The sequence below is a fragment of the Anastrepha obliqua genome, chromosome 1 (genome assembly GCF_027943255.1).
Source record: "Anastrepha obliqua isolate idAnaObli1 chromosome 1, idAnaObli1_1.0, whole genome shotgun sequence".
NCBI lineage: Eukaryota > Metazoa > Arthropoda > Insecta > Diptera > Tephritidae > Anastrepha > Anastrepha obliqua.
In genome coordinates, this window is record NC_072892.1 from 36553199 (window position 1) to 36565494 (window position 12296).

The window sequence follows — 12296 nt, forward strand, 5'->3', positions numbered from 1 at the left end:
TTTTGATCACTTTTACCAGCACTACTCAGTTGTGCATATTTCAATTTTCAAAACTCCCATAAGTAAACAAGTCGACACATGATAATTTAAATTATTAGAGCTTTAAAATTTATTAGAGAAGTAATAAAGATGTTTGTAACAATTGAATATTATATTGACAAAACCGTTTCATTAATTCAGTGGCAAGTTGATGTTGCATGCATGCTTGTAAATATATTTGCGACCTGAAAGGTTTTGCCAATGTCTTCTAATAAATGGCTTTACTACTTATGTAAAAAATAAATCAGCACAAATTATTTCAAGTTTTAACTACAAACTGATATCAAAATCTTTTCATGAATACAAATTCAGAACTGGGAAAGATTCACAGATAACAGTACAAAATAAAATTATTCACGAATAGCGCCACACTCGTCAATAAAAAAAAATTCAAGCCTTCAGTTTCTGAGACTCAGTTTACTCTATAATTTTTAATTACTTTTTTAAATTATTTAAATTTTTTTTATTGTCTAAATGTTATTTTTAAGGGACTTTTCATCAGTAGTTTTTATTTCCGTTGTTCGCAGTGTAATTTTCCCCCCTAATTGCGAGAGAACGCTATTCTTTATCTGTGTGGATAAAATCGTCAACATAAAAATTTTTAAGTAATAAATAAATGTGCTGAGCTTTCAAATAGACGTATATTATTTATTTTATGTGCGCTGCTACCCATGGATGGAGTATTACTTCATCCAGGGGAAGGCGTTGCTGGGGATTCAGCACTAATAACTTTGAAATGAAGTGCGCGGCAGCCCGTGAAACGAAATCAGGCAATTTGTAATCGACTTTAATAATTTTCTTGTATGTCTCGTCATAGTCAGTAGCAAGAAATGGTGCGCGACCCACTAATAGCTCGTAACATAATACCCCCAAACTCCAAAGATCTACGTTTTTAGTATGTGGCTTGCCTTGTACCATTTCAGGGGGCAAGTAATCAAGTGTACCGCATAGTGTTGTTCGCATTGAGTTTGGCTCATGTACAGACCAACCAAAATCTGCTATTTTAAGGTCACCTTTGTGGCCCAGCAACAAATTTTCAGGCTTAATATCACGGTGAATTACATCGCGTTCATGTAAGTACTGCAAAGCTGAGGCTAATGACCGTATATATATAGCTGATGTCGGTTCATTAAAACGTTTCAAAGGCTGCAACTGTAATTCTTTGAAGAGAGTGCCTTTTGGTGCGTACTCTAAAATAAGATAAATGCGCGCATCGTCATGGAAATAGCCGTATAAGCGGAGTATATGTGGATGTCGTAAATGTGATTGTATTTCGATTTCGCGTCGTACTTGATGCTCTACGTTGGACTCATGTATTTGTTTTTTAAATAGAACCTTAAGCGCAACTACGAACTTTGATTCCTTTTCACGCGCAAGATATACATTACCAAATTTACCTCGACCAAGAGGCCTTCCGATATCAAAATTACTCAGGGACCATGACTTTTTTTCTTTACTTGTATCTACATAAAAATAAATAGGATGCACAAAACCAGTTTCTTCCAATTTAATTTACTTCACATACCAGTCTTTTCATGTTCAGCCTTATTTGCTTCATCTTTAGTATTTTTGGATTCACAATCTGCTACATCTTTTGTTGGCACTTTTGTGGAGTTTGCAGTTGGTTCAAAGCTTTGGTTCTCTTTCTCTTTAACTATTTGTTTCTCAATATCCCTATTATCAGATGAGACAGGAATTGGTTTAATTGTGGATGTAGACACTGGATGTGGGACTGTTTGTTTGCTCGTTGTGAGTTTGGTACTGGATGCTGGGCGAGTCGTATTGTTATGGGTAACTAGTCGATTATTTGTTGCAACTGAACACGAAATTTGACCAGTTTTTGATGCAGGCAATCCGACTAAACCATTTCCAGTTGGTGCAGAGCGGCTCCGACATGTCGGCACAGGCCTTGGTATAGCAATAGAAGGTAAACCTTTCCCATTTTCACCAAGAGTCTATATACAATTATACATTTTACAAATGAAATACTAACCATCTTTGATTTTAATCAGAAATGCCAATGACTTACTTTTTTCGTAGTATATTGCTTTTGCTGTGGTGCCGGGATTGGTTTAACTGACTTTAGATTGTTTTCTTTTTCATTTACTGTGCTAATTGGCTTTCTATACATTCTCGGTTGTTTCGTTGCTTATAATTAAAATATTCCACTGATATTTATGGATAAAAATAATTTTCGTCAAAAAGAAATAAATTTATAGAAATGCCGTTTCAAAATGTAATGTGTGTATAACAGCTCTTTTTGAAACTTTGTTGGTGTGTCTGAATGCCTACTGCACTTGGACGTCAAGTCGTCGCGGTCGATAAAGCTGTCTCAACAAAAAGCCTTACCACATTCCGAAATAAATACCAAACAAGGTCTACGTTATAAGTTGTCAAAAAATATTTTAAGTGACGCAGCGTGATATTCAATTTTATTTTCACGATGGCGTCATCAAAGTTAATAGAAGGGAGGTTGTAAGAAAATTTTGGATGAAACCTTTTTTAGTGACAAGGATAGTATAAAATTTATATAAATTTATATTGCGAATTTCATATAAATAAGGATTCTTGTTCCACATAACTTAATAACTTTTGCATAGTTTTATAAATCGCAATACTGTAAAGTCTCGTTCTATGTATTGGACACATTCCACAGAAAATCGCATATAAAGTAACGTAGTACACATAACAGAAGTGAACTTTCAAGGCAGACAAAGAAAGAGGGAGAGATCCGAGAGAGAATGAGAGAGATAGAGAGAGAAAGAATATATATCTAAATAAATTCACAACATTCGCAGAGAATACAAATAGACAAAATTTACAGAAAACGGAGAGGGGTCGAAGAGGTAAACGCCGAACACAAACCGTGGCAACAACGCGCACTACTTCGAGCGTTTATCACCCGCACAAACGACAATACCGCAGCAACGGCACAAATGACCGCAAGGCAATACCAATAATTCCGACGCCAGAATGGATAGCACTTTATAGTAAACACGAGCACTAGCCAGGACACGGAAATACGCGCAAAAAGTAGGCAGCAAAAAAAAAAAAACGCCAAACAAATTGGGACCAAAAAACGCCCCAAACAGTAAACTCCAAAAAGTAGGCACCAAAGAAATATTTCCTACAAGTTTGCACCAAAAACCAACCGCCTAAAAGTAGACAGTGTTAGTTCTCACTAAAAATTAGCAACCACAAAGAAAAACTCAGGAAAAATAGCCTAAAGTGTATCTAATATATTATATATTACATATAAGGTATCGCTCTCTATCTCCTTTTCTTCTACGTTATATCTTTTTTCTCTCTCGCGGAACGAAAATGCCCAAAACGTTGCATGGCCTTGCAATTTTACTCTACATTCTCACTCATCCATCGACGATTAAGAAGTTTCACTTCAAAAATTCGAATATAAAAAAGACTTTAGTTGCCTTGAAAAAGTAGGTATACGCTCCGTAATTTTCTAAAATCGCATAAAAACAAAGTTTGCAGAAATTAAAAGAAATAGGATTCTTATAAATTACTTCGTTTGAAAAAAGTAAGTCATAGTTGTAAATGTTTTAATCATTATCGCTATCTGATAATGATTTGCACTGTTTGCGAAGTGGTTCCAAATCACCTTCATCATTAGAAGAGACTGTCCCTGCAATATATATTTGCAGTAAAGGCGATGGATTTTCACAAACTTCATTCTCGTTCTGTGCAGTTCTTACTTGTCTGACAATGTAATCAGTAATTAAACTTTGCGATGATTGTCCAAGATATGTTTGGATAAAATACAAGCCGCACAATTTCAAAATCGCATAAAAATAATCCACATAAAACGAGACCTTTCAGAACGTCACTATTTACACACATTTATGAACTCATCCATCATTTTATCCCGGCAGAATCTTAGAGAAACACGAAAATATATTTATAAGAATTTTGATCAGCTCTTTACTTTATTTCAAATTGGTGTTCAACTTGATTTCAATCGTTTGCAATATATATAAGATTTGCAAAGATATATAGAGATTGTTAAAATATATTCATGAACTAATGGCAACACAACTTGATTGATTTATTTAATTTCAACGTCCAATCATTTTATATCTCGTTCACATGTTCGACTATTGGCTAAATAACTTTTGTGCATGCATCTGTGCTTAAAAACCAATAATGATAGAATTCAGTATTGACCCTTCCGAATTCGGCGGCAGCACCGCTGGTTAGCAATCGATTGTGCTATTAGAAAAAAGAAAAATTAACGTACATATGTATATTCATTGAATTTGCTGTTTCGATTGGCATTTTCATTGAAATTGTGAAAGCAATCACAAATTTAATTTCGATAACCATTGTAATTTCTAGATGTGTCAGCTCGTATTTTCTGGCAACTTCTTTCTTGTCGTCTAGCGTTCATACTTTGCTTCGTTTGTCGGGAATGTTCATGATTCAATATCAAAGGCTTTTTTATATTGTTATAAAAGGTATGGGTGAGATCCGCCTTTGTTGCTTTTCAGACAACCCAATATTTTGCGTCAACACGTGAATAAACATAATTTTATCGAACATATACATGTGTATATAGAATCTGCTAATCGAGGCTAACAGAATTTCTGGAACTTCAGGAATGATAAAAGTTGTTCAGAAGGTCTCCTCAACTTCTCTACCAAGTTTCTTTAAGCATTCTTTATAATTTGCATAGAATTTCTCATGCTCCATTAAAGTCAGCACCTCAAATGCATAATTCTATTATATTAGAAATTACTTCAAGTCATTCTATACTATTCTAAATTTTCATCTCACTTACCTAATTCAAATCTGTTTAAGATTACGTGAAGTTCGTACATCATCAATATTGCCAGTTAAGCGTTCAATAAGTTTTGGAAATGTGTTCGATAAAACAAAATAGCCAATTATAATATTTTTGAATCCTTCAATATGGATCGCGATCCAAATATCAGAATAAAAATTGAACGCGTAGCAGGCGCTTATGACTCAGTGGCATCACCAAAAAATTTGACGTCTGCGAAACACCAGAAAAACACAAGAATACCATTACTTCTGCAAAAAATGGCGTATATCTATTGCTAAAAAATATTTTTTGTTGGTGAATTTATGAAGGCTAATATTATATATCATAGAGCTAAATAGATTGGGATTTGAACAAAGAACAAATTGATTGGTTAATATTTCGTGTAATGTACTCGACCGGTGATTCCAGCGGTGACGGCCTGAGTGGCCTAAATCAATTTACTAACATGAGTGGGCAAATAGACTGGGCAGCTATGGCACAGCAATGGATACAGATGCATGATACTGGTAATTTTTTGTCTGTACCCGATGCACCACCTCCGCCCAACATTAGTACCACATTTCATGAGCTGAAAGTTCCGAGTAGTAATTCCCCTACTCGGACCACACCAGTTACCATAAAGAAATCTTTTGATGAAAAAGGTGAAGCGGATATGGAAATGGATGAAGAAGAAGAAAATGCAAGGCGTGGGGATACACCGCCACCCCCAGCACCTTCGATGCAGCTCGGTAAAACTAGGGAGCAAACAATTATGCAATCGCAAGCACCCTGGTATATGCAGCAACAAAATCAGGTTACTGGTCAACCAGTCGTTGAAAATTTAACTGGAATCGGTAATTAAACCATTAAATTTAAAATTATCAGATCTAATAGAAAATGAAAACCATATACCAATTTAGGAATATCAGACATAGATAATAATACCAGTCAAGTCACACCTATAGCACCACAGTGGAGTGCAACCGTATGGCCACCTCGTATGAATTTGCCACCTCCCATTACTGGAGCAATATTAAATGTACCATTGAATGGTCCGATACCAAATCCCACAGCACATATACCATCTCTGCTAAAAATGAATGTACCAAACCCTAATACAGTCAGAATGATGACCCCAAACATAGACGAGCAAAACACCGCGGCAACGGTGGTCGACGCAAAGAAGAGAAAAATGCTTCCAGCTTGGATTAGGTTACACTTTTCAATCTTTTTCTGAGCAGAATTGTATATTTTATTTTATTTAAAAGGGAGGGGTTGGAAAAAATGGAACGGGAAAAGCAGAAACAATTAGAAAAAGAACAAAGCAAAAAACGTGAAGAACCCGGATGTAGTGAGACTACAAATTACATAGGGCCTGTAGGGAACGTCGATGATGCTACACATACGGTAAACATGAAATATAAACAGTCTGCGGTAAGTTCAATCAAACTATTCAACTATATAATGGCTGAAGTATTGCTTCTGACCAACACACACACTAAACATTTCATTCAAAACTCTCGTAAGAACTATTTCTTAAGAGAGAATGGTGAAAGGCAACTCAGATGTTATACTATACTAAAAACAATTTAGGAGAACGATATATCAGGTAACGAGGAAGAGGGAGAAACAGAAGACTTAGATGGTGTAGCAATCGGCGATGAAATATTGACGCTGCCTCAAAAAATTGCAAAAGACGATGATTGTAGTGGAATAAGTGGGAATGAGTATGAAACGGATACCGAAAACAACGCTGATCAACGCAGTTATATTGGTAAAAGAAGCTATGAAGATAGACTATCTGACCTGGTATGCACATTTGAAATAATTCCATTTTAAAATAATATATTTTAGCACACTAAGCTTTAATTTTTATTTTTCATTTATTAATCAAATCAAATTACGCCATTTTATGTGTGATGTTTGCGCCAAACATTTGTTTGTATGTGCTGTCTTGACTTGCCAACATTCAAATGTATGATGATGATATGAAATCACAACAAAACTAAAATGTTGAACCGAACTTTTACGGAAATGACACCATATTGATATTTAACCTTCTCGCTACTGCTAAAAAATAAAAAAAAACTCTCTGTTACGTGTTAATTATATAATACCTTGATACAAAACGCTTTCGTTTTGCCCCTTTGACAAACTCTGGAAACAAAATATAATAAAACATGATTAGATGATAGTGGTGCGGACAACCTTAACCGAACTCCTATTGGACGTTACAAACAGAGAGATCGCTAACTTGGCGCAAGAAGCTGTTAATGCGCACAAAGCCAAAGGTACTAAGTCTATAATCTAAGTTATTTGATATGCATGTTTCCTTCTAGTGTTTTTGTGATTTTATGCGTTGCTGAAGCATTGGTGCAATGTTGAAAATGCATAAAGTATTTGCGATTCTAAAAGTTGTTAGATTGACTATTGTCTCTCTGTACTTCTGCTATGTACATATATGAAAATGAACTTTATCTGTTAACCGAATAAAATTGTGTACATTTTACATATAATCGATACCTACGTACTCGTACAAACAAAAGCGTCATCAGCTCAAGTGATCCGTAAAAGCGCACTGTCTTCCATAACCGGCAAATTAGGTAAGTCCACTTTTTATGTAAGTTCATATGTATATCCACATGGCTTTCTTTCTGTTATTATGTGATCTCGGTCGGAATTATAAAATTATAATTATTTAGTATAATTCAATTTGGATAATTGTAGCAGGTAATACTGTGATGTGTCTTGGAAATAATTTGAGTAAATATTCAAATCAGCAGAGTTTCATTTCTTTCTAACTGGTGTTCGAATTCAATTAGCCTGTTAGATTGAAAAGTATACGCTAGTATTCATACTTGATTTGCAATTGTTGGTGTGTCCTAAAAAATCCAAAATAATTAAGGGTTTTCTGTGAACTTTCTGATTGAATTTTCTTAAAGCTCTGCTTGAGAAAATAATAAGCTCGTATACTTTTCCAAACTTGTTCCCCTTCAAATATTTGTCAATGCAAGTTGAATCCCATATCTGTGCCGTTAGTTGTTGATAGCACACATCCACAGTACCAAATAATTTAATTTTTAACATTCGAACTAGCAGCAAATTTATTTTTAGGCTTAGCAGCATACGACGATTCAACAGGTGATGAAAGCAGCGACTCGGAGAATGAAGAATCGGCTGATAATGATCCAAACGATGATTCTGAGGAAGAAATTAAGGTTTGTTTAGTCAGTACTTTTCTGTTGAAATGCTTTTTTTGTATAATTTTCTCTATAGGCTTCAATACGAGTAAAACGACGCGCTTTTGCCAAAATAACAGATGAGATTGAGGAACGCATTGCTGCTAATGCGTCACGCGAAGAACAGAAACTAAAGTACTACACTTTGTTGGAAAAACAAGAGCAGGAGGAAGAGCAAAACAAAGATGTCGCATCAGGCGAATCTGGGCGAAGCGACGAAAATATAGGCGCAATGAGGTCGTCCTCATCCATGCCAAGCACAGTTAGTAAATCTTACGAAAGAGATTTCGGTGAGACAACTGAAACAAAGTTACAACACTCAAACGGTGCGTTTGTTCGTATACAATATTTTTGTCCAAAACAAAATAATCAAAATCAAACGACGACGAAAATTGATTATTTTCTTGAGACTAAACTAGAAAACTAGTTTAATAAAAGCTTTCTGATGTTGGTCGATAGAACTTCAAAAAACTTTTCCAGTTTAGAGAAATTTACTAGTTGGTTATGCGAAAATGAGTAAAATATGTTATGAAGGTGAAACTATATTAGCTTAAATCGAATAACGGCTTCGTAGATGAAAATAAGAAATTATTAAGCCAGAAAAAAACAAATAATATTTTTAGCGAATTACCGAGGTTGGTGTAGCGATTACTTAAAATTCAATTAATGTCTATTAAATCTATAATCTTTAAATTTTGAACACTACATGACATACTTAAAAAAAAAATAAAAGTGAAATAATTAAGAATAAGAGTAAAGAGACCCAACCGATCATCTTAGAGATGTTATTAGCTTCTAAAAAGTTCCAATGCAGTTCGATTGGTGCTAATTACAAATAATTTGCTTTGACAGCATTGAGATAAAAACGATTTTGAAGTATAAGCGGTTGGGTAGCTCTTCTCCTCTATGATTTTAAATTTATAAGCAACATGAGATGAAAACGGGTCAGAAAATTTAGAAATGTTAAAAAATCTCTAAGTTTCTATTCCAGATTTTACTCAACCAACTGATTATTATTTTTTATTATGTTGAGAATATTTTAAGATAAGTCCAGTTTAAAAGTGTTTTTTAGAGTTAATGAGTCATATTTTAGGTTGCTCTATATTACATACTTACATAAATTTCTGGACATTCTGATCTCAATTGCTACATCAGATGCAATTCTAAACGAATTTCTTTTGATTAACATTGATTTGAATTTGTATTCGTAGGCAAACGGCAGAAGGATCGCAACTCTCGTAAGGAGCGAACAACTCGTTTTAGTGATAATAAAGATTCGAAAGGAGCCGCAGCAGTCGCAGCTACTTATATATCTAAAATGCACAGCGCAAATGCTAATCCCAGCGGAAGCGCTCTTTTTCCAATTGCACCAACGGCAACTACTTCCTCCACGGCGTTGGCTGGAACGACGGTGACCTCGTCATCAACGATTATCGCTGCGCCACTTGAAAGTTCCCATATCGCTTACAACATAGCAAATGCAGCATTTATTGATGATAGTAATAGCGTTTCTGTACTAAATAAAAATTTGCTAAATGCCGCTGAGGCTGCATTTGAGAAAGCCACAAAAAGTCACCGTGCGAACAGGAGTCGTTCGTCAGCATCGCACTCCGAGAGAGAACGTAGCCGTCGTAGCAATCGCTATGATCATAGAGATAACGAAAGTGATCGATGTAAGGAGCGCGAACGCGAACGGGAACGGGAACGAAAACATGGTCGTGAGCGCGAACGTGAACGTGATAGAGGAAAGGAACGCCATCAAAGTAGCCAACGACGTAATTATAAAAATAGTCATTCAAGCGATGAAGATGACGCCGCTGATGATGATAAAGTTGAGTCGCAATCATCTTCAAGTGATTCGGATACTTCAAGTTCATCGTCTACGAGCACATCTTCAACTTCGCAACACTCAAGTCATTATAGCCGCACATCAACCACGTCTAAACATCGACGTGATCATGAGTACGACCGGCGAGAGCGCCGTGATGATCATGGAGCTCATGGACGCAAGAATGATCGCAGCCGAAGTCGCAGTCGTCAGCGTAGTCATCACCACCATCACCAGCGCAGTAGCAGTCGTCGCCAATCTAGCGCTGAAGATGACTACGATAACGGTAGTCGCCATCGACATTCGACTTCCCGACGCGATTCGTCGAGAAAACGTTCACGTTCCAGATCACGTTCCACATACTCATCTTCCTCGCATTGGCGCAGACATTAGCTCAAAGGCACTGTTGTGTAGCTTCTTCCTAATTTTAGAGAACAAAATGTATATTTTTTTTATTTCCCTTTTTTACTCACAAATCCGCATAATGATCCTAAATTTTCCTCCTTAGGTAGAATATGCATATTTTTTTAGTTTCTTTTTTGCAACATTAACTATCACGGAATAATTGTATAGAAAGAAACTCGATTCTAGCAAAGTGTATTTAATGGGCAAGTCTTTTGAAATAATATAAGAATTTAGCGATCAGTAATTGGCTATGATATTAACTTCTTATAATTTTACTTTAGATACAGCTATAATAAAAACGCAAAATTATGAATAAAAATAATAAGAGTTTTCATTATCAGGAGATATACATATGTGTGTATGTTATAATATGTATGTATTTACGAAGTGATCGATTTAATTGTTCAATGATTAGTTCGAATAAAGCAGCGAAATCGGCTAACAATAACAACGTTTTTCATGTAGAGATACTTTTAAAAAATGCAAGTCTATGATATTTAAATAAGTGAATAATAAAAAAATCTCAAATTAAAATTAAAGTCGTTTTCGGGAAAGAATTTCCGATATTTAAAGAACTGGAGAAAAAATTTGAAACGTATAAAACAATCATAAAGCCAGAGATCAGTTTTTTTTTATTTTTTAGAGGAGTAAGCGTCAAATTTTTATTTATTCACGTATTACATTTCTCATTAGAATGATATAAAAATAAACCATATAACAAATTGTAGTTTATAAAACACCAAGGGATTTTATAATACAGTGTCCTAGGGTGGATATACTAGGAACCAGACATTCAACTTATTTCTCACCTTGAAACTGACTAAAGTTACAGTGTATTAGCGATATTGAATTGCTCTAAAATACGTGAGTATTAACAAATTCTAGATCTAATGTATTCAACCAATGAACTCTAAAATTGCTTACAATAATTATTATTGCAAAACAAGCCAGGGTTTTGCTTTAGTTACTGAATACCTTTTTTATCCACAATAAAAGCTGAGGTTTCATAAGGTGTTTTACATTTTTATTAAAAATACGTTAATAAAAGGGAAAAATAAACGCAGGACTCATGATTGACAAAAGTAAACATTAATACGTAGTTCACTAATTTCAAAACACTTTACAGAGAATGTTAATGTATAAAGAAGTCTACGGGCTACTGAGATACGCCTTGGTCGCAGAGTTTGAGCGTGATCTGTCAATTAGCTTGTTTTGGGCATTTAATTATATCAGTCAACCGCAGGTGTGTTCTGCGATTTCCACTATGGATAAAAATATCGAACAAAGAATTTGTCTTAAATTTTGTGTTTTGAACGGGATTTCGTGTGCCGAATCGTTGAAAATGTTGCAGAAATCCTATGACGAGTGTGCTTTATCAAAAACACGGGTATACGAGAGGTATAAGGCTTTTGCAGTCAGCCGAGAAGTCGTGGAAGATTTGCCTCGATCTGGTCGCCCATCAACGTCTTCAACGGATGAAAACGTCGACAAAGTCATGGAAATGGTGCTGGAAACCTATCATTTCAGTTTGAGAGAGGTAGCTCGTGACCTTAGCGTACCTTACGAATCAATTCGCAACATTTTACACCATCAATTGGGCATGAGACGCGTGGCTGCTCGACTCGTTCCAAATAAATTCATGGGAAGGTGGCTGAAAACAAGCGTGAGCAAGTGAATTCGGATCCAACGTTTTCCAGTGCATCGTAACAGGTTATGAGACATGGGAGTTTGATATGCAAACCAGTCAACAGGCGGTTGAATGGCCCTATCCACATTAGCCGAAACCCAAAACACCACGTCAAAGTCGGTCAAAAGTGAAAGTCATGCTACCCGTTTTTTTTATTATCATGATGTTGTGCACTCGAAATTCATTCCAAATGGTTCTATGGTAAATAAAGAATATTATTTGTAAGTTATGCGACGTTTGAGAGAGAATTTGCGTAGGAAACGGAATTTGTGGCAAGAAAACTCATGGATCTTACACCATGATACCGCACCGTCTCAA

At 35.5% G+C, this 12296-nt stretch overlaps 2 protein-coding genes across 3 annotated transcripts; one reads left to right on the plus strand and one right to left on the minus strand.

The window, feature by feature from the left end:
* Nucleotides 1–85: 85 nt before the first annotated feature.
* Nucleotides 86–2314, minus strand: LOC129242806 (aurora kinase C). The gene is made up of 3 exons (XM_054879661.1): nt 2069–2314; nt 1565–1994; nt 86–1502 (listed from the first exon to the last, which is right to left on the minus strand). Exons 1-3 carry the CDS (start codon nt 2168–2170, stop codon nt 688–690), a joined length of 1347 nt encoding a protein of 448 aa, XP_054735636.1. The 5' UTR covers nt 2171–2314; the 3' UTR covers nt 86–687.
* A 2723-nt stretch (nt 2315–5037) lies between these two features.
* Nucleotides 5038–10620, plus strand: LOC129244284 (arginine/serine-rich protein PNISR). 2 transcript variants are annotated; one of them, XM_054881903.1, is made up of 9 exons: nt 5038–5673; nt 5740–6031; nt 6088–6253; nt 6413–6628; nt 7008–7110; nt 7366–7422; nt 7934–8037; nt 8096–8384; nt 9270–10620. In XM_054881903.1, the coding sequence occupies exons 1-9, from the start codon at nt 5226–5228 to the stop codon at nt 10277–10279; spliced, it is 2685 nt and encodes an 894-aa protein (XP_054737878.1). In that variant the 5' UTR covers nt 5038–5225; the 3' UTR covers nt 10280–10620. The 2 variants fall into 2 exon arrangements, with proteins under 2 accessions (XP_054737878.1, XP_054737885.1); XM_054881910.1 differs by having other exon boundaries at nt 5749–6031.
* Nucleotides 10621–12296: the final 1676 nt, after the last annotated feature.

Bases quoted from the DNA above. Each gene is read 5' to 3' on its own strand.
- LOC129242806 (XM_054879661.1), bottom strand. From the start codon at position 2,170: ATGTATAGAAAGCCAATTAGCACAGTAAATGAAAAAGAAAACAATCTA. The intron at 1,995-2,068 runs GTAAGTCATTGG...AATTGTATATAG, and splicing joins AGCAATATACTACGAAAAAA to ACTCTTGGTGAAAATGGGAA. The intron at 1,503-1,564 runs GTATGTGAAGTA...ATTTTTATGTAG, and splicing joins GGCTGAACATGAAAAGACTG to ATACAAGTAAAGAAAAAAAG.
- LOC129244284 (XM_054881903.1), top strand. From the start codon at position 5,226: ATGTACTCGACCGGTGATTCCAGCGGTGACGGCCTGAGTGGCCTAAAT. The intron at 6,254-6,412 runs GTAAGTTCAATC...AAAACAATTTAG, and splicing joins TGAAATATAAACAGTCTGCG to GAGAACGATATATCAGGTAA. The intron at 7,423-7,933 runs GTAAGTCCACTT...ATTTATTTTTAG, and splicing joins TTCCATAACCGGCAAATTAG to GCTTAGCAGCATACGACGAT.